This window comes from Folsomia candida, unplaced genomic scaffold, assembly GCF_002217175.1.
Source record: "Folsomia candida strain VU population unplaced genomic scaffold, ASM221717v1 Fcan01_Sc006, whole genome shotgun sequence".
Lineage (NCBI taxonomy): Eukaryota > Metazoa > Arthropoda > Collembola > Entomobryomorpha > Isotomidae > Folsomia > Folsomia candida.
The window spans coordinates 2,732,254-2,753,824 of record NW_019091198.1 but is presented as its reverse complement, the minus strand read 5'-3'; the positions used below and the strand labels follow the sequence as shown (position 1 = coordinate 2,753,824).

Below are 21,571 nucleotides of genomic sequence, written 5' to 3'. Positions count from 1 at the left end.
TTACAAATACGTATATATGATTCATATATGTACATGTTTCGCAGTAATTTGTGTTGTTAAACATTTCGACTGACACGCGTCTAACTTGTATCATCAATTCAGGGTACTTTATGTCATTCGTATTCGCCACTTTTTCACTTCAAATGAGCTGTGACCATTTGATAATATGCTAGGTATTTGTTACTCATGAATGTAATGAAACAATCGAAAAAGTGAGCATGATAAACATTGTATAAATAATGCATGCACAAAAAATATTTTTTGCTTCTCTATATTCTCCCCTGAAGAAGACAATAGTTAATTGTCGAAATATTGGGACAATAAATTGTTTTAAAAGTCAACCCACAATGTCCGTCTCAACTAATTTTAATTGTATAAATAGTTGTAGCAGATTAATTGGCACCTCTCGGAACGTATTAAATACTAGTTTTGTCACCAGTGTATCGGATTTTCATGGAGTGGGATCCCCTCTAATTCGGAAGTTCTTAAAGATTACGTGATAGATGCTGGCCAGGAAAACCCCGACGTTACATTGATGCTTCATGCTTCTTGGGATATGGTCACTCTAAATGCTGGTGGCGTTGGAAATTTAGATTACTTTCGTGACCTTAGATTAGATCAACTTCCACACCAGCCGTGAGAAAATGGATAATGCGACTATTAAAAGCTGTATTCGGAGAGTCATGTGAATAGCATGTTGATATAAAAATTTTAATAACTGAATTTTCAATATTTTATTAAATAAATATAATACAAGAAGGTACGTCTGTCTCGTCTGACAACACAAAGTTTAGTAGTACAAAGACCCCACTGGCTGTCTTCGTCGGTGGTGGTATGGATTCATCTGGTATTGACCTTCGTAAGATGGGTACCTTCCAATTGCGTCAACTTGGCTTTCCAAGCTTTGAATGACATCAAGTGGAATGGATCCTCCCAGTGCAGAGTTCAAGTCTGACTTCTCAAAAGGTTTTATGTGGTAATACGCAGCCTGCACAATTAATAAACAGTCGTTAATTAGTTGCAGAGATGATAGTAATTAGAAAACCAATATTAATTAACTCACCTGAATCCCTGGAGCAGTTTTATCAACCACAGCTTCTTGTGGTAGGAGATGCATAGTGTGAGCCTGTTTTACAACGTCATGCATGTAATACTGCTGCTGTTGCTGTTGTGGGGCTCCAGAGGTGCATAAAACCGCACCCATCAACACCAAACCAACCGAAGCTACACACTTTAATATCGACATGTTAACACAAAACAAAAGCGGAACGTGACAGAGAAGTAGCAAGTGACGCTGAGGGTAGCTCTGCACAGTAATTTATAGTTTTTCGTCACAGCCATTTAGAAAAAAATAGAGCAAAATTGATGCGTTGATTTCTATATTATTTAGAAATTATTAGCTTTGTGAGAACCCATGAATGGGAGAGTACTTACTAAATACGCACGGAAAGGACCTTTCCTTCCTTCCGTTTACCAACCCCCCATATTAAACTACTACATGTGTACACATGTACATATGCCAACGCTAATGTCATTGCTAGTAGTTAACGCGTTTTGAAAAGTAATTCGTGGCATTAGGCAATTACTAGAAATTCGTTGCTGATAACTTGCTGACTACTGTGAGTTCCACTTTTTTTTGTACCCAACCATTTTTCACGTTGACTCGCAATGTCAATAGATTCAATGCCAGAGGCAAACCTAACTCGACCAATTATTCAAGTTTTCTATCAGATCATGTAATCAGTTGTGAATTGAAAAATTTCCTGACTGAAAACTATCAAAAAGTTGAATGTCATGCAGTTATACAATAGTGCCGGATAGAAAGCTATGAAATTTCGAAACCATATTTATATGGGGGCAAACAATTTTGTACAATTATTATTACAGCGATAAAATGCATTACACTAATGCACTGGTTTACACTGCTGTACAAAAATTCCGTTAATGCACATATATTGCCCACTCGTGCAGTAAATTTTTTGTCAACGCTTCTCGTATGATATCAAAACCGGAGTTATACTTAATATGCGTACATTCGATATTATATTAGTTTCAACAAATTTTATGTTTTATGTGCACAAGATTAGGAATCTCAGATCAATAACTGAGTCTGAAAATATGAATTTTTCTACAGTACGTAAAACTATAATTCGACAAGGTTTAAGAACTGATGATTCTCAATGCAAATTAACATAATAATTACATATTAAATCTAGCTTCTATAATTAATCTGGAAGCTTCCATCTTTGTCTGCATCTGAATAAACCAGATAAAACTGCTCATATCGGAATCCCCGAAAGAAAGTTCACGGAAAAATCAGTAATTACCGAATTAATTTATTCAAAATGAATAATTAAAAATTGCACTGGAGCAGCAATTAACCAGGTTGATGAGTCATATCATAAATTCTTATGTATATAAGCACTTTTAATTTTGTGTATGTAGTACTAAATCAAACACAACTTTAGCGTATTGTTGCCAGCCCAGAAACAATGACACAACTCTTGTAGCAAGCGTGAAAAAAAACTTTTTCTAAACGCCTCGAAAAAGAATTCTGAGACGTGTTTCATTTCACGAGGAGTAAAAATTGTCCGGCAATATGTCGAGGTAAATTATTTTAGTCTCCCCCACATCCCATATTATCCTAACCCTCTCGCTCTCTCTCATCATAACAACCACACACATGCACAGACGTAACAAGCGTTCCTTTTGTATTCACCTTGGCATTGTCTTTGTTTCGTTGTGAAAAAAACATCAGCCAAATGTTACACACATGTTCCTTCCCAAGACGGAACACATCCTGTGTCTAACTTCCCTGAAGAAAGAAGCCATGTTCATGAATTTCGTGAAAACTGAAAAGTATTTCGTAATGCACATTCAAAGAATTTTCACCTCTATACGGTAAAGTAGTGCTGAATTAGGCAAATGCACAAATCCAGGCAGAAAAAGAATTAGGAAAAATAAACAATTTATGAAAACCAAAACGAGAATAAAATTTCAAAAATAAAATAAATCTGAGCACTATGAAATTAAAAGACGCATCTCTTTTTCTTGTAAGATTGGGTTACGTAGCTTTTGCGTGTGCTGTCTGCATGGTCTTGAGAATCTGAAGACAGAACAGTGAGGATGGGCCCGGTATTATTCATTGTTGTAATAAATGCACCTGAATGTCATGCCGAAGTCAGGTCTAAGTTTTCTTAGTCGGTTTGCAGCTTTGGTCAGATTCACACCACTCTGATTTCCAAATGGAAATTCATTTCTCACGTCTTCATTTCACAACAACAACTTTTAATAGGAATTGACTCCTTATTCTCATTGCGTCCAAGATATACATTATTTTACAAGGAATCTCAATCATAACCACACTTACATAATCCCAAGAAGAAGAAGCCGTGTCCTTCAAACGAGTTGATTTCTCTTGTTTTTGTAGAAAATGTAAATTCTCATAAATTAATTGGTGACTGTGTTTAATCGCGAATATGCAACTTCTCGACTGAATTTATATTAAGTTTCACGAGTGTTTTCTCCAAGTGATTGTTTGAGAATCTCAAAATGCGAGTTAAACGTGGACCCGAACGCTACAAAATCATCGGCGTCGGGATCTTTTCCTCTTTTGTGGGGATGTTGGGATTCATACTGGATGTTGGTGCAGGTAATAATACTTAATATTAAATTTCACAAGCATATCGTGTACCAAGTGAGACTGGTGAGCAGTCTGACCAGTCAATGCATGCATACACATTACCCGTATAGTAGTAGTGGTAGTAATGTGGATGGCATTAATGTGCACTTACTGCTGTAAAATATGGAGCATTTAATTGATTCACAGATTAAGAGCTTAGCAAAATGACAATGGAGTTGACAATCCTGTTTAAGCGTCATTTTGCGAAAGAATATACGGCTAAAAATTTATGAATATTTTGTATGCATCTAGGAATTTAAATGCTTAATAGACATTCTTTAATCTCACCTATCTGCTGAGAATTTCATGTCAATATACCATCAGACAATGTCAAGTTCATCATATTCTTATAACGTTATTATGTTGCACCACAAGCCAAGTCCAGTTTAGCTTTTCTTCCTTTCCTTCTTTCGTTGTGCAATAACATGCACTTATCTTGAGTAATCTCAAGAATGTGTATAATTTAACTAGAACGCAATTCTAAATTACTTTATCAAATGCAAATGGTCTTGATTGCTGGCCTTAGGATTACAAATTGTACACTGCGTAACATTCGATTATTTGAAGTCGAAACTGATTGCATTATTGAGCCTTTGATTTGAATGTCTGCTTTATTATGATTTACGTCCCTGCTCTGTTATTGTTCATCCGTTTTGATCAACATTTTTTCGACAATGTGAAACAAACGTAAAACGGAATTATTGCAACACGTTCGACATTCTTCATATTTGGACCATCAATAAAGGTGTATTTGATTCCGGAAAGACCAAATTTCATGAACCTGTCAAGAACTCCCGGAGATTTCAAAGAAAATGTATTCATCAGAGAGAATATGCAACCCGGGAGGCTTGTTCTTCGAATTGGATCATAATATCAAACAATAACCCTGGTTTGTGGTACTCATTGTCAGTACATAGAAGTAATTGAGTACGGATATTATGTATATTGAGTACTCAGATTAAAACTATCTCACTAAAAAAATTATCAAAAAATCTCATGTTGATTCTGGTTTACATAAATTTAATATGCAAAGTTATGTAAGAAACTCCAGCAGGGCAACGTTTCTTCAACGACCACGAACTATTAACTAAATATTGAGAATTCCTGAAGCATTTTTTAAAAATTTTACTCGGAACGCCCGGAATATTTGGTAACGAATATCTCATTACTTTGAGACATACCCCAGCTAGAACCTTTGGATGATACTTTAACGTGTCGCTTGGCCACTTTTTTACGCTGAAGTCACGTTGAAATAAGGTTAACCACGTGGTTCTAACGTAACTTCAACGAAATTGTGCGACGTTAAAATTACGTTAGCATTTAACGTTGAGGCAACGTAAAAACACCTACTTATAACGCTACACCAGCGTTATTCCAACCTGAAAAAAGCGGACAAGCCATACGTTGAATTAACGACACTTTTAGGCCATAAGACGTTAATATAGGCATCGTTGATTTAACGTTTCGGTTCTACTTGGGACCTTTAGTTTTAGTTACTTATTTCCCGTAGATTTTGTACTCTCCTACAGGTCGTTTAAAACTTGCTGAAATCTGAATATTTTTATCGCCCCTCGTAACAAGCGTGGTATGGGATCGATTCATTCCCTCCTTGCACGATGGCACGATACTTTGCGATATTAAGCAAATTTTCATGTACTCACGTACTTTTTCATTGTATCGGAATAAAGCAATCAGATAGTCTAATTTTTCACCATGCGAAAAGCGACAAGGGAGAATTGTGTGTGTGCAACGACGACAATGTAAAGAATCGACAATGAAAATACAAGATGCATGGATCGGATGAGGGAGCAATGATCTTGTTCAATTCAATCCCTGTTAAACGAGGTGTTCTCAAAAAATTAATCAACTTACAATGACCAATGGTTCCATCCGATTGAAGTCAAATCTATCAGGAGTATGAGAACCAACTTCCGTCTCCTCAATATGATGATGATGATGATGAGAAAAGCCAGCAAATAATAAAAAACTCATTTCATATTGCTCTACAAGTCAGCAACCAAGCATAAAAAATGACCAGAGCATCTCAGTTTCCCTGCAAAAATTTGCAAATGCAAAAATGAGTAGACAATTTGCTACCGGGTGCAAATTCTATGATATGCTGATATGAATACGCAACATTATATTTTAGTCCCTGTATGTTCGAGAATGTGCCACAGTAGTAAAAGTAATGTCGGTTAACGAGCAAAAAATTTAAAGTATTAGCTCTGGGCGACCAATATAGTAAATTGTGGAGTTGGTGGTAAATGTCATGTTCCCAGGATATTGGTGGCCTTAAACTTGAGTATGGTCACCACCACATACCACCACCACCCATGTTGACCAGGCTTGTTAAGTAATTCCCTACGAGTATTAAGTGGCGGTGGTGGTAAATAGCTGCTTCTTCTTGGGGCTCATGCTGTCTTTACGACTTTGTATTCTAAATAATGGATTTTGGTTCACTTGCTTTCTACCGTTTTCCGTCAATTTTACCACAAAGATTTTTGGCAGGCAGAGCAAAGCCTAATTCCTTCAACCATCTCCAAACCACAAAGTGGACCACACCTTTAACCCAGCTCGAATCAAATGGCTTGAAATTACGCTGAACTTTTACTAAAGACCATACTTCCAAAACAAGTGCAAAATCTAAAAAGCCACCCACAACGCCTTTACCAAAGGCTTAAGTTTATTGTTCGCTTGTTGTAAAAAAACTTGTAGTTTTTTATTTCCGTAATGATCTACAATAACCATCCAGTAGTCGATTGTATTTCTCTTGTTGTCAAACAGTGATTATGTATCTGCGTTTCTGAAATTCATCATGGTTTTGTATTTGTTATTAAAATGGAAGGGCTGTAAAAGTCGATCTTTTATGTCAATTGTTATGATCAGTAAAATATTTTAATGCTTTTTAACAGTTCCGTTAAACGTGATAAACATTGAGGCTCTCGAAGGAGTCCCAAGAATGCGGGCGGACTATGGATTCTACGCGGCGGATAACCAAAGCTCGTTTAAAGGGGACAGCTACTTGGACCTCATGGTGTCAAATGTGAAACCCAGGTCGACAAATGCCCTCCAACGTTCAGGTGAGCAACGTACATTTTTCCATCGCAGTTGGTAGACTTGATTTTATAATAAGATGAGTACATAAATTGAGAATTTGGCACAACCGAAAATTGAGAATTTATACAAACTTCATGGTAATGTGAGTACCACAAATAGCGAGCCTGGGTTTTGGCCAACGCAAACAACTAGCGCATTGTAAATTCGAGGAAGGAACTTGATTCTTCTGTCTTGTAATAACAACAATAAATACCGCATTCAGTTCAAGGAATAAAAAAAGCTAACAGAGACATAAAGCGAGGAAGATTCATTCTCTAATAAATGAATGCACGAGACGAATGAAAAATGATATGGGGAAGTTAAATGGGACGATGAGTTACACAAACAGCTATATTGGTGACAAGTCTCTAGTTTTTTTATATTCACATTTTAGTCTGTGGAATTTTTGGCTTTTTTTAAGTCTAAATATTTACATACACGGTCACCCAAAAAGAAAATAATTTGAACAATGCGAATTTTTTAGAAATAATAAATAAACAAGCTCTAAAAAAATTTACGAGTTAAACAACCTACATAAACAAATGATTCTCAAAAATCGCCATTAATAATTTGCTTTTCTTATTTGAATTAAACATATTTATGCAGACTTTATGCTAACACGCCTTCTGGCATTTCCTACACTAATGTACCACGTAGAATGGAGAAATATTATTTCGTGCAAGCTAACTAAGTTATCAATGACCTCAGTTAATTACTTAAAACTTTTCACGGATTGATGAGAAAATAGCTAGAAGCAATTCTCATCATCCGGTCATCTAAACTCCGAATTGAATTGAATTGTATGCGTGCAGGCAATTAGTCCTGTCCCAGAGTAGAAAAAAATATAATTTGCAACGGGATTCTATAAAATTCGAATCTTTATGCTATTTACAGACACACAGATAAAAAAGAATGGCACATTGTTTCGGTGTCGTCCTCATATATGTACCTATGCATATGCACGCATCTCAATTCATTCATTCATGCCATAGCTGCATACGTACGTATGTAGATAATCATAATAGTGTGCTTTTAACGAGTTGGAAATGTCAATGGATAAATTATTAACACTTTAAAAAAACTTGTGATGCAAATCCTTATTTGTATATGCGCTCAGAATTTAAACTTAATTAAGCGAGCATCTCTTTCTTTCTTGCAGCTTGGTTAGTGTAAGGTCTCAAAATTAGAATTGTATGCTGATGGCTTACTGTACATTTTAATACGCTTTTTTTGTTCAGTTTACTCTTTAACTGTCTTGCATTTCAAAGTGACCAGATTTGATAACCATGATATGAGAGTCAAGTGTGGAAAGCATACGGGATACCTACACGCAAAAATGTATGGATGTGTTTCTTGCACATTGATTTACTATAGTTTAATTGGCCATGCCTGTACCAGCGAATAAAACCCGTTTCCACTTAGCAAACAAACTGAATTATTCATCGTATCATTAGTTTTAAACTTGACATAATCTTAAAACTAGATCACGTATGCGCAGAAAAAACAGAGTGACGGTTCAGGTTCATCCTGTCACAAATAAATAAATAATTCGACATGGAGACAAAAGAATGTCAGCAAAAAATAGTCTTGTTAATGCAAAAACGGAAAAGTCATAATTTAAACCAACCCACAATTTGATCTCGCCTGCTTGTAGGCTGGATTAATAAATATATCAGGAAATGAAAATGTCAAATCGAGTCTTATTTCTGAACAATAATTCCCCTTCACACACGCCTATTCAATTTTGCTGAGAAATGTTTCCTTTAAAAAGTATGCATGTGCGTGATCCATTTGGAGAAGCTTAAAAATCGCATTCAAGAACGAACTGGGTTAATATCTTCCTACAAATATCCTTGGAAATATAATTACCCTTGAACTTGCAACACATTTCTTGCCGTGAGTATTTAGTAGCGCAACACACTAATATGAGAACGTCAACTATTCTTTGTGAAAATACTTTTACAGAATATACGTAATGCATACAGGAATTAGATCCTAAACTATTCGGTCAGAGTCTTATTCCCACAAAACTTAAGGTTCCAAGTATTTAGTAGGTTGAAATTTCCACCAAAGACCCGTTAATTTATTTTAAAATTCTTCATTAGAACTCTCACACTTGAGGTTACGATTACTCATGGTTAGGACTGACTTGAAAAACTTTGAATTCAATGTTAGCTATGAAACCACGCTGAAATAATATGTATGCTGCACTGCTTGCGTAATTGACAATTTTCAGTCTTTGTTTGTTGACTTGCATAACACTGCATGTATACTCGATCACATCATCAAATTCAATTACTGCAAAAAGAATTGCTAGTGGTGATGCATAACTAGTGAAGGTATTCCAATAAGTAGAGAAACAAACAACATTCGTGGGAACTAACTTTGTCTGCATGGTCTTCTTGACGTCCTTAAAGTTTGTGTTGATGCCCGTTTTCTACACGAACAGTGACGATGAGAGGAGAAAAATGTGCATTTAAACGAAATATGAGACGATGGTTGATAATTTAATATTTCCACAAAACGTGTATAATTTCAAGCAGTCCTTTAATATACGTGATTTTTATTTATTTATGTTACAGGATGTCGATACAAAGCCACCATTTATGCCTCGGGGGACAATGTCCCTACCGAAGAATCGTGCCTCTTTTGTCACTGTAAAGGATCCATTGTGGTTTGCAAGCTAAGGGTGTGTCCCGAAGTCCCAGACCCACCCCCACCTGGCTGCATTGTTGTGCAGAAAGCCAACAAATGCTGTTCTCAACTAGTTTGTTATGGTATGAAAACCAATATAATTTATACAGTATTTTATTTTCGACGTAATTAAATTCAAGTTGAGACACCCATGGCTGGACCGTTATATAACACTGCAACATGCATACAATATTGATACCATCACATCGTCACACTATTATCGTCAATTAAGATCAAGTTATTCAACCATTCCTAGCAGGTTCTTAAAAATAACCTATTGAGGAAAACAGCAGGGATAATAAATCTCAAGTCTCGTGGGAACTGCACACTCCAAGAAACTGGTCCAATTGTTAGATCACCCACTGACTAACTACATTCTGATATTACATTGTTGTGGTAAATTTACAAGAAATGCACTCTGTGCAGATTTTTTACTCTAGAATTTTTATGCTATTAAATTTCAGCCCAGAATATTTCATACATTTCCGATTGTGAGTCAGTGTAATAGTTGGACCGCGTGCTTTCCGTCTGTCATTAGGTTACACACTGTCATCAGTCGTCATAAATTCATTAGGTTTTACACATGGGACTACGTATGTAGTCATAAATTTACGAGTTCCTCATAGTCAGTCGGTCACATCAGCCTTTTCACAAATCCGAACACTGGGTGGGTATCATCCCTTTCATTCCGAATAAGTACATACGGATTTGCGTATATGTAGATATTGCATAGGTACGTATGGACGTGTGCATGAGCCAAGTAGAAACCATTGTGCGGCATCATTATAATTTCATTGTGGGATAATTGGTTGGAGGATGTTTAAAATCTATTGACTAAAAGACAGTTAGTTTGAACTTTACGAGTATGTACATAATGCAGACAAACTTCTCGATGAGTTGTAGCGACTCGCTTGCATTTTCAATTTAACCTGAACGATTTGTGTGACTGTTCGTTGTCAGTTGTCAGTACAAATGTTGAATGGAGTATAAGAATCACCGGATGGGAACAGTTCATTTCTTGCTGCATTTCCATCAACACTTGTCGTCTTCGCCCATGGATTTAGCGTCACTCATTGTGGGTCATTCTTCACGTTGTGTATGGTCTTCTTCCTCCAATTGTGAAATGAATAAGACCCCAGAGCACATTACAGCTACCAAAATTCTACAGATTCGTAAAACGCATCTGTTTACTCTCTCGCGAATGTATGTTCTTGAACTTGAAAGTCATCATTTCTAACAGAAAGTAAAACCTGAAACTGCAGCATGATCAAAATTAATACTTATTTCGTGGATGAATTTTTCACACTTGACAGAAATTACCAGATATATGTGAGTTTTGAACTATGAGATTTATGGTATTTTGCTGCATAGAGAGAAATGACTCTTGCTAACCAGTCAATACCAGAGAGAGGTGCCGTTCCAAGTTATGTATGTTTCATTCATAATGTGCGATGAACATGTTCAAAAAGACTGCTGCTGGGGTCGACCTTATGAGCTTGTAGAAATTCTGGGATTATTAAGTTGTCAGAAATGATGATTATTTTTCCCTCATTTTCAGCATAGCATACTGGGAAATAATCAAGTTTGTATTACAGACGTCGGCGGACAGGGTACCTACGTCGATTAGTGCTATATCCCAATAATTAGCAACATTAGTGGGAAAGGGTGTTATATAATGATATGGTTCGACTGCTTGAAATAGTGTGTAATGCTAATGATTCCACGTAATGATAAAAGATAACCTGTTGTTACTGAGCAATTTTATTGTGTCAGAAAGTGAACAATACAATTTTTACAAACAATATTCTCTAATTTGACCATTGACACCTTTTGACCATGGTAAAATCGTACTGATGAAAAAATAAATGTACTACAGATATTTTTACAAGTTAAGAAATTTATACGGAACACGGAAATATCATTCGCCGATCTTATTGTTTAATCCACAGACAATCAAATTCGGAAGTTGGCGAGGGAGCAGAGATTGTCCGAGTCGAATGCGACGGAAACGCTGCCGTCGTCTGCCCTTCAATCATTGGAACGAGGTATGTTTGTACCAATAAATATCCATCCCCCATATTTACTCTTTGTCAATTCGAAATCATAAAATTGCAAAATTCTCAGTAGACCCATATAAATACTCTCCGACTTGTAGCGTAAAAGATTTTATAGTTTAGAGAATCTGTGCAAAGATTAGATTGTTTCGCCACTTATTCACGATTGTTGTGCTACGTCAAAGTGTGAACAAGAGTCATTCAGTGCGTGTAAGTTCGAGACCCTCAAGAAAAACAAGTCTGTTGGACATTCTTTTCCACTTCCGTAAATCATGCAAGATGCGGTGCGTCCGTGTATAGGGTTGCTTTGATCTGCGGTTTCAAGTGTCATATTTCTGCTTGCTCACTCTATCTCATACAGGTTTACGTATGATTTTAATCACTCTGTGTAATCAAGACTAGGTGTGCAAATGAACAAGTTGCTAGACGCTGTTAGTTTTTTTGCGTTTTTTTTGTCGATTTTTGGTATGAGATGGATGAAATGAAACGCTTACACAGACTATATCCATACATAAGTAAATAAATATATGCATGTGCAGACATATTTTTTGCCGACCAGGTCGCATTTCCTCTGTACACACGATATTATGACCAACAGTACTTTGAGAAATTCTGGCATTTTTAACTATCAAATGTCTTCCTAAAAAAACCTCACGTATGGGTTGACAACTGATATGGAGCTAGATTGAAATGTTTGCTTTTTACCATGACGGACCGATGAAACGTAAGGAAAAGTTGGAAGGAGATAAATAATAAAATGAAGACGTTGAAAATGGAAAACGGCAGGTGGGCATGTGTAGACGGGCAGAATGTAGAAAAAGAATTGCTTTGTTGCAATGAAACGGTTTCACATTGTCTTTTGAGAGGCAGGTAAAGTATCAAGTGTTTTATGACGCTAAACTCTTTGAAGTCTATAAACTTGATTAATGTTTGCACTTGGAGGAAGTAATGATTTGCAAATAAATAGTGCCTAAACTAAGTGCTACAAATTATTTATACGGTATACACATAAAATATAGAGATCTACATTCTTACATGAGAATGTGTACCTTGAGTGATATCCAGCAGGCACAGATATGTAATTTGTATTAGTTTAACCGTAATTTTACTCGTCACGCAATCACATTGAGTGAAATCGAGTTCAACCCTGGTAAATATTGTGTAATACCCATTGTCATAATTTGGACCCAAATGTTTTACAGCAAACTCTTGCGTTCACGAGGGCACCGTCTATGCGGAGGGGTCAGCAATGAGGTCATCCACATTATGCGAGCATTGTTTCTGCATCCACGGGAAGATGAAGTGCAGCAGCCCCCAGTGTCTCATCCCGATGAATGGATGCAAACCTCGCTACCGGTCGTACGCGTGTTGTCCAACAAATTATGACTGCAGTAAGTTAATACCTAAGAATTTTAACCAAATAATGATTTAATGAGAAATTTTCCCTGAATCTTGCCAGATAAGTCCAACCAAACCGCAATTCTAAAGACGATCCCAAGTTCTACGCAAGTGCCAAACTTCCTCAAAGGATGCACCGTTGGAGGACGCTATGTTCCAGAGGGCGACCCAATTCTGCCCATGCAGTTGGCCATCGAACATTACAATAATAGTTTAGGCCCTGGATCAAGCAGTCGTTGTCAAACATGTTTTTGCATGGGAGGAGTTGTCCATTGTCGACGACTCGCGTGTGACCGACCCATCGAGGGGTGTCGTCCCATAATCGAAGATGGTCATTGTTGTCCAGACAGGTGATAACCAATGCTTTGTCCTAACATTTTCTGCACTTATATCTATTCCATTAGTAAATAAGTATATAAATAATTGCATTTATTTATTCCATGTATTTAATTTTGTACAAGTTTCCTTCAGAATCTCAATTTTGACCTATTTGATATAGATACGAGTGTGAGAAACCAGTCATTACGAAGGAAGATGAAGACACCAGTGATGAAACCAGCACGGATATTGTTCGAGACGAGGTTGAGACGACAATCGCCACTACGTCATATCCAGAAACGACTTCCACGCAGGTTTATGAAATTCGATTTGAAAAAGTTCCACTGTTCAAAGCCAGGAAAGATGACCAAGATTCGGTTGACGTAACCACGACAGGGAATAATGCTGGGCCATACATGGTAAGACATTTATCATTTATACATGTAACTTAACTTCCCTTTGGTAAGTTTCGAATATATTATTTCACAACATTGACATTTTGTAGAACAATAAGGAACCTCGAATAACTTACAATTCAGTGGGAGGATTCAAGAACAGGGGCAGCGCAGTTGGGGACAGAGGAAGTCGTGAACAGCGAAGGAAGAACAAGGAACGAAATGAATTTCTTCCGAGAAGTTTTTATGACGATGATGCACGGGAGGACACTTCACTCAGTTTTGAAGGCAGTAACGGACGTTCTGATGAACATGCCAGTGTATTTTTTGAAGGTACATAAATCGACCATAATTAATACACGAAAAATCTTGCGGTTTAGTAAATTTTCAACTCGTTCGTAGAAAAATCTGATGGCTCAACATCCGCGGATGATGAAGAACTCCCGACCTCTGAGACGGACCCAAGCGTTATTGTGACTGAAATTAGTGAAATCAAGACAGATCTTCCTTCCCCCAACGATACCTTGGATACTTCAACATTGACATTTACTGAAGCTGACATCATTCCTAAAAATGTCGAACCAACAGCGACAGAACTTTCGAATGACCAAATCAACATGAAACTTGTACTTGAGGATGATGAAGCTGAAGCTGAAGATATCGTGCCATTGACACTGACCAACGATCTAAAACTTGAACCAGAAATCAAGACAACGTTAAAACCAGAACTAATTGTGAGTTCAGCGTCACCCCCACCAGAATTTTCTTCTTCGTCCACCGTAACACCAACGCCCACACCAAAATCATCCACCACGCCAGCATCTTCCTCTACTACACCAATTCCCATCACATCTACGTCTGAGACTAACTCTGGGAAACTGGAGTTCATTTCATTTGGGATGGAAGATGCTTTTTCTCCCGTCAACGAAACACGGTACGAAATTTATCCGGGACAAGCGGTGTCTCTCCCAATGCCGACGTATAACCTTGCCGCACGTCAGGGAAGCCTCCTCCCAGCAGACCCACAGCAACACAAAGAAATTCCCACACCAAACAAAACTCAGTCCACTGGGGTCAATAATAACACCTCGCGACCAATATCACTCGCGGAGCCATCAACCCAGGTAAAATTTCACGCTGCTCCCCCAGAGGAAGTGGAAACTATATCATTGCCAATACCAAACTTGGAACCAGCTCAAGAACCACTTTTATTTGTTCAGGATGATTTGCGCAATACGATAATGGACGTTCCTGTCCAAACCAGTCTTTACAATAACGGATACTATGGACAAGGAGCGATCGGGGACGATAGTGGTAAAGACATCGAACTCGTGATAACCCAAGCTGAGATGAGTAATAAGCCGGTAGAAGAAGGTGTCAATTCTGGTGAAAATATTGGTCTAGGTGAAGCAATCCCGTCGCATAATGCCATTATCACGACTACCATGCCATCAATTCCAGTGACGTCGACGACCACGACAAAACCAAAGCCGCACAAATCTCAAGTTTCCAGCAGCAGCAGCAAAAGACCTGAACAACCCTTGACAGTCATCAGTTCTAATCAGAAATTCATCCCCTCTTTCCTCCCAATGACGACATCGCCTCCCAACCCTGGCCGCACCTACTCCAAATTTGGTATTCAAGACTCATCCCACAGATACGGCTATCCAAGCACTGGACCAGCAGCACAAACTGGTCCAGAAGACGAGGACAGGCTATTCGTCCCCTCTTCTGCTTTCGGTTTCCCCGCAGATCCCAATTTGATGAATCGAAAAGTTCCTAGTTTTAATGAGGATCCCGTCAACCGGCGGTTCAACAGTAATAACAACAACAATAATAATCATGCATTTAATCACCACCGATTCCCTGTTGATCCCATCCTCACTGAAGAAGGTGAGGACGACGACGAGGAGACCAATGACAACGGAAGTGAAGAGTTTGGAAGCTATGAAAATTATTTCACTCCACAAACTGCACCCAGCAGTGTTGCGAGCATACGACCACTCAACGGTCCGCCCTACAATCCGAGCACTTCCTCATTCAGCAATAGGTACGGAACGCCATCCGGGTCAAACTCGAGTCCACCACATTCCTCCGTCCCACAACAAGAACCCAGCGCTCCAATCCCAATGATAAGCAGCAGTGGGACCAAAGTCAGTCTGAGTTCGAGGGACAAAACGACACAAGGACCAGGTGGTCCCAAAACGAAATTTGTTAACAGCAAACCCCTCCGAAGACCAAAACCTGTCAAAGATCCGCAGCTTCTCGACTCCAGTGATCCTTTGGGGTTCAAACCCGTCGTCGCATTTCCATTTGCCATTCCACAGTCACAGGACAAGTTCAATCTGGGGTTGAAGTTGAGTGGGTGCAATATTTATGGGAAAATGCATGGCATTGGGCAAATTATTCACGAGTTGTCCAGCATTTGTGTCCAGTGCAAGTGTACGGAGGTGGGGGTTCAATGTTCAGAGTTGCAGTGCTAAAGTATAGATTTTTGCAGTTTCTTTTCAAATATATCCATGATCCATGATCTCTTCCACTATTTCTGTCGGGTTAAGATAATGCTATATTGGATTTAGGTGTAGGTTATCAAGGGGAAATTAACTTATGGTATTGGTAACTTGCGGGGTTCTTCTTGTTATTATTTTTTCAGGAAATTAAAATGTTCATTATTATTGTTGAGGGGTATTTATGTATGAGACATTATATATTATATTTATATGTGTACAGTTGGAAATGGGGAAAACCAAGTATAATATTAATATGGGAAATATCTATACAAATATTGTGTATAATAATAAATAAATGAATGCATGCAAATTTTTTCAAACTTGGATAAAATGGATTGCATATTATACTTTATTATTTCATCAAAGTATGAAGTAAAGCTTAAAATGTAGGTGAATGGAACGATGTGACATTCATCATTTTAAAATTTCAAGTTCATATTTTGGAAGAATCACATAAATTTAATTTCCATGCATCATCAATACCCGAGTGGCACATTATTCATTATACAGATCTTAATTCGAATTTCGTCATTTGTGTCTAAAACATCATAAAATGATTGCCGAAAGTTGGCAATGTAATCGCATGTATAAAGGTCGTAATGGTGGCGAGTAACGCGTACAACTTATGGATTCAGATAAAAATACAGTCAATGTTCTCAGGAAGACTCAACTTAAAAAGATTCAATGACGTGCACTAGCAGAAAAGATGATGCTTATTACACCGCAAATCTGCTTTTTAACATCTTCACATATCTGCATGCGTAAAAAATCACAGTCAATTTGCTTAAAATACGTTGTAATGTTTACGTTGAAGAAGAGCACCCAACATTATAAAACTAAACAATATGTATATAATTGCAGTAGCAAAGTATGAAATGTTGATTTTGTTTTGTTAAATTTTATCAAGAAAATTGATACTTTTCAAACGAAAAAAGTACATGATCATGAATTATAAGAATAAAACTACTAGGAATGACATTCAAAATCCTATAGACTTGTACATACAAATATATATTTAAATGCAAGAGATTCTAAAATAAAATTCCAGCCAATTGATTCAACAATTGAATGGGAAACGTAAAATGTATAGAGTAATTTTTTTAATATTCAGGAAAAAACTAGCACAAATTCACTTAGTGAGTTCCTTGAGAATTCACAACAGGAGGTTGTGGTTGACCTTGTTGAGTGGCAGTTCCTTGTGGGGGTTGTTGTTCAACAGCATGGTTGTTCACACCGGTGTCTTGAGAATGTGGCACAGCATCGTTGGACGAAGGAGGATGTTGAACATTTTGAACGGGAGGTTGAGGCTGATGTTGAATTTGCGGTGCATTCTGATATTGTTGTTGTTGACCTTGGTATTGTGGAGGGTGTTGTTGTTGCTGCTGTGGTGGAAGTTGTTGTTGTTGGTAGTGTTGTTGGTCAGCAGGGGCATGATATCCTTGACCTTGATAATGTTGTTGAGGAACAGCGTTAGGATGCACACCAGGAGGCGCCTAAAAGATTGGTTAATTATGAATGGTTTCCAGTAAAATACCTATGCTGATTTATTGCAACGACTAATAAATGAAAATATGAACTTCTAAAAGCATTTATAAGGCAGCACACAATTTTCAAACACATTTCCTAGATAGAAATCTCAATACATTGCAAAAGCGACAAATATTTTCGGAATCATACGTGATATCCTTGCTGTTGCTGTGGATGATGTCCTTGAATTTGAGGATCATGTTGTCCCTGTATTTGTGGATGATGACCCGCTTGCATCTGTTGAGGATGACCCTGCATTTGTTGTGGATGGTGACCTCCTTGCAACTGTTGAGGATGATGACCTTGCATTTGTTGAGGATGGCCTTGCATTTGCTGTGGATGGTGGCCCTGCACCTGCTGTGGATGATGACCTTGCATCTGTTGTGGGTGACCTTGATATGGTTGTTGGTGATGTCCTTGAAATTGTCCTTGTTGATGATGACCCTGTGGTTGCCCGTGTTGAGGATGAACTTCGTAACCTGGTGGTACCTGTGCCTGTGCGCCCGGAAGAATCATTGGGACATATCCTGGCGGGGCCGAAGGTATCTTTATATTAGGCAAGACGCAAAACAAAAAACAAAAACAACAAAAAACAATATGAATCATGAAATGGCGTGCCATTCATATTTACACAAAATAGAAAGCAACCCCGCGACCCCAACATATTTACAAGGCGAATGACGTTGTTCTTGTTTGTTAGTGACGTTTTGCCATAGATAAAAAGACGCAGTTGTAGCGAGCTACTACAAATTATATGACTTTACCAATCCTTGGTCCATCATTCGGCGAATTTCTTCTTCGTGCTGTTTAGCATATTGCTTGTATTCATCCTCAGAATACACTGGATGATTCTGTGATTGAGGGTCAATTGGATCCCATCCTTCATCTTGTTGAAACTCTTGTCGTTTTGTTTGGTCAAGAAACTCTTGATAACTGTAACAGCAAAATCGTTGTCATTAAGTAATAGTAAATACACCTGCATGAATCAAAATTTTATTCTACCTGATAAGCTGGTCTCTGTTGGTGTCGGTTTCATTAAAAACATGTTCTCTCATACGTTCCATCTCCTCAACTCTTTCCCTGACATCATCTTCGGGAGCATTTGGGTCGTACATTTTGTCCAATTCTTTCTTAAACAAGGCTTTGACTTCATTAGCGTCCCACACTCCATTTCCATCTAAATCGTGAAGATGAAAGAACGTCTTTGGGTTAAAATCCTCCGGACTGAGGTGATCTGTAATCAACAAATGCACGAGTCAATTTGGCATGCATAACGATCAAGCACCTCTCAATGATACACGCAACATAAGATAACATTTAACATTTGCTGCTAAGAACACTTTACCTTGTTCTTCCCAGACTTGTTCCAACTGCTGTTTACTTCCTGGATGGTGAAGTGGTTTATGTTCCTATATTATGTAGTTGTTAAAATTGGATAAGTAATTAAGCAACACTTGCAAGGACTGTGTCGAGTAAGAACCTACCCTATGTTTTTCCTGCTGTTGTTTATGAAACTTTTCTGCTTCAGCTCGATTTTTTTCGTCCATTCGCTTAAGTTGTTCCTCATACTGCAACTCTTTTTTCATTTCATATTCCTTAAATTCGTCCTTTCTTTGCTTATCGACATCCTCCAATTCTCTGGTCGTCTAGCAAGGTGTGAGTATACGATTACGTTACAAATAATTATGTAAAACATATAATGGATTGTTAGATACCGCAGTCATAGTATAAATCAATTACTTGAACAATTAGCTTTTTCAAATCCTCAGCTTCGAACGTGTGAGGATTGTCATGGTCCACATGAGAGGGCATTTTCATATGCTTTGTATCAATCCCGTTGGATTGTTCGTAATTCCGGATGGCAGCCTGCCTCAGTCTTTCCAACTCTTGTCTCTTCAATTCATCCAACTTTGAGCGAACATTATGATTGACAAATTCAAGGTCGTTGGAAATTTTTCCAGACTAAATATCAGAAAAACATAAATTCAATTATAACCAACTCATCACGCAAGTCGTTTTGACTTTCTTACTTTAATATCTTCAGGGTCAGCCTTCATTAACCGTTGTCTAAAATCATCGTCACTTTCCAAAACACTCACAACTTCTTGTAAATAGCGTTTGTACTCCACGTCGAACACCTAAAAGTCCACATATTTTTAAAAGATTGTTACATATATCAACTTAATAACAAGACATGTTGGTAAAAATTTCTCACTTGTTGATCAATTTCGTTAGTTTCCCCATGTTCCTTATCTTTCTTCTTCTTTTTCTCATTCACAGGAGGGGCCACACATCCGTAGATGTAAAGACAAAGAATGAAACCGACTAGAATCTTCATTTTTCTGAAATTAAATCACCATTTTAAAATTTGTATTACATCACATTTGGAGGTCGAGGCGCCATAATATTTTATTTCAACTCGACTACTCGACACTGAAATTACTTCTTACGATTAGTAGTAACCTAATTAGATAAGTAGCTTCCTACCAGTAGAAATACACCAGAACCCTTACTTACTATTCGAATTCGACACCCCCTCCCTGGTCAACTCCAATTAAAAAAATATACCAACTAAATTAAATTAAATGTGGCACTTTTTGAGCAAATAATCAGCACAACTTGAATTTAGCTCTTCAACTCTGCTTTCACTAAATTATAACATAAAAAACCATTGCAGTATCCAATCTACAATCTCCTCAACATGTAACATGCCTACGAATGAATGCCTAACTGTAAACAATTAATAGTTGCTCAAACCACTACTAGTCCACCACCACAACAATCGCCTACTCATGAAAACTGGCTCACCTTTAACGTTAACAATCAACATTAACTATTCATTTGTTCGGAAATGAAATGACTATCAGAATTGTATTACAAAATTTCACTCACCTGATAAAAGATTGTGCCTCCTGCTAGAGTGGAGTTTCTCACAATCTGGATAAAATCGGGAGGAATGTGTTTGTCCAGCCGGACTTGGGAAAGTAATCTCAGGAGACTGAGGTGCAATTGGGGCTGTGGGTGGACTATACTAATTTACCTATGAAGATAAAGTGGTTTTGGTGATGGTGGTCCGTCCAGGAAAGGGTAGTGGAGATGATGAGTTGTTATTACAAGAAAATTTTTAGCTGACGTAGATTTAGCAACATTTTCATCTCTACCTCCAAATGTGCAGAGAGAGCGAGCGAGCAGAGTGAGATTCTATTCCTCGACATTCATTTTTAATGAAACGAGTCGACAGGCTTTTGCATAAAATATCCTTTTTTGCTGGATGATATCAAAATCAACCAGGACATGGGATCACAATTAAAGCGTAAAGAATCCCTTTGTTAGAAATGCATAGCAAATGTTTGCACAGGTTTAAGCTAGGTAGTAGATTTCTGCGGTTGCTGCGTACATGTATTGCATTGTCAGGTATATAAAATAGTTTGCAAGTGATTTAGTTTTTTGCTGTTTATTTGTTAGCATACGTGGATTATTGGGATGACGATATGAGACAGATGGATGGGTTTGTGATATAATACTGGTTTCATTTTGTTTGTGCATATAAAACTCATGTACATACATATTTTATGCCGTATTGAGCCGATAAATGTTTTTCTGGAAACAAATGTTCCCATTTACATACTTATAAGATAAGATAAGATTTATTAAGTTATCCTTTTAAAGGCCTCATCGGGCCCATGAAGGTACAATTAATGTGTGTATTTTTAATATTTACATACTTACAAGCGTCCGGTTAAACAATTTTGAAATGGTTTAGGCCAATGCCAAATATACCGATTATATAAGGATTTAGCAGTGATTTTGCCGGTTGATGGGTTAACCGGGCTCATATGTAGGGAAAATTTGTAGACATTGTCCGGATAACCCGCTAGAGTAGTATCGCAAAATAGT

General features: G+C 37.6%; 3 protein-coding genes across 7 annotated transcripts; 1 reads left to right on the top strand and 2 right to left on the bottom strand.

Annotated features, from left to right (window-relative positions):
• Window positions 1–686: 686 nt before the first annotated feature.
• Window positions 687–1,303, bottom strand: LOC110851450. Its single transcript, XM_022099226.2, has 2 exons — window positions 1,064–1,303; window positions 687–988 (listed from the first exon to the last, which is right to left on the bottom strand). The coding sequence occupies exons 1-2, from the start codon at window positions 1,244–1,246 to the stop codon at window positions 791–793; spliced, it is 381 nt and encodes a 126-aa protein (XP_021954918.1). The 5' UTR covers window positions 1,247–1,303; the 3' UTR covers window positions 687–790.
• A 1,911-nt stretch (window positions 1,304–3,214) lies between these two features.
• On the top strand, window positions 3,215–16,471 carry LOC110850918 (mucin-17). 2 transcript variants are annotated; one of them, XM_035852550.1, is made up of 10 exons: window positions 3,215–3,652; window positions 6,595–6,762; window positions 9,361–9,555; window positions 11,422–11,517; window positions 12,729–12,917; window positions 12,986–13,274; window positions 13,424–13,661; window positions 13,748–13,970; window positions 14,040–14,761; window positions 14,858–16,471. In XM_035852550.1, exons 1-10 carry the CDS (start codon window positions 3,553–3,555, stop codon window positions 16,118–16,120), a joined length of 3,483 nt encoding a protein of 1,160 aa, XP_035708443.1. In that variant the 5' UTR covers window positions 3,215–3,552; the 3' UTR covers window positions 16,121–16,471. The 2 variants fall into 2 exon arrangements, with proteins under 2 accessions (XP_035708443.1, XP_021954214.1); XM_022098522.2 differs by having other exon boundaries at window positions 14,040–16,471.
• A 7-nt stretch (window positions 16,472–16,478) lies between these two features.
• LOC110850669 (nucleobindin-2) lies at window positions 16,479–20,863 on the bottom strand. Of its 4 annotated transcripts, none has more exons than XM_022098155.2 (10): window positions 20,567–20,863; window positions 19,890–20,016; window positions 19,705–19,812; window positions 19,415–19,636; window positions 19,159–19,320; window positions 19,020–19,083; window positions 18,677–18,908; window positions 18,439–18,607; window positions 17,825–18,220; window positions 16,479–17,640 (listed from the first exon to the last, which is right to left on the bottom strand). In XM_022098155.2, the coding sequence occupies exons 2-10, from the start codon at window positions 20,010–20,012 to the stop codon at window positions 17,281–17,283; spliced, it is 1,836 nt and encodes a 611-aa protein (XP_021953847.1). In that variant the 5' UTR covers window positions 20,013–20,016; window positions 20,567–20,863; the 3' UTR covers window positions 16,479–17,280. The 4 variants fall into 4 exon arrangements, with proteins under 4 accessions (XP_021953847.1, XP_021953848.1, XP_021953849.1 ...); XM_022098156.2 differs by lacking the exon at window positions 20,567–20,863 and adding an exon at window positions 20,192–20,344; XM_022098157.2 differs by lacking the exon at window positions 20,567–20,863 and having other exon boundaries at window positions 17,825–18,169; window positions 19,890–20,012.
• Window positions 20,864–21,571: the final 708 nt, after the last annotated feature.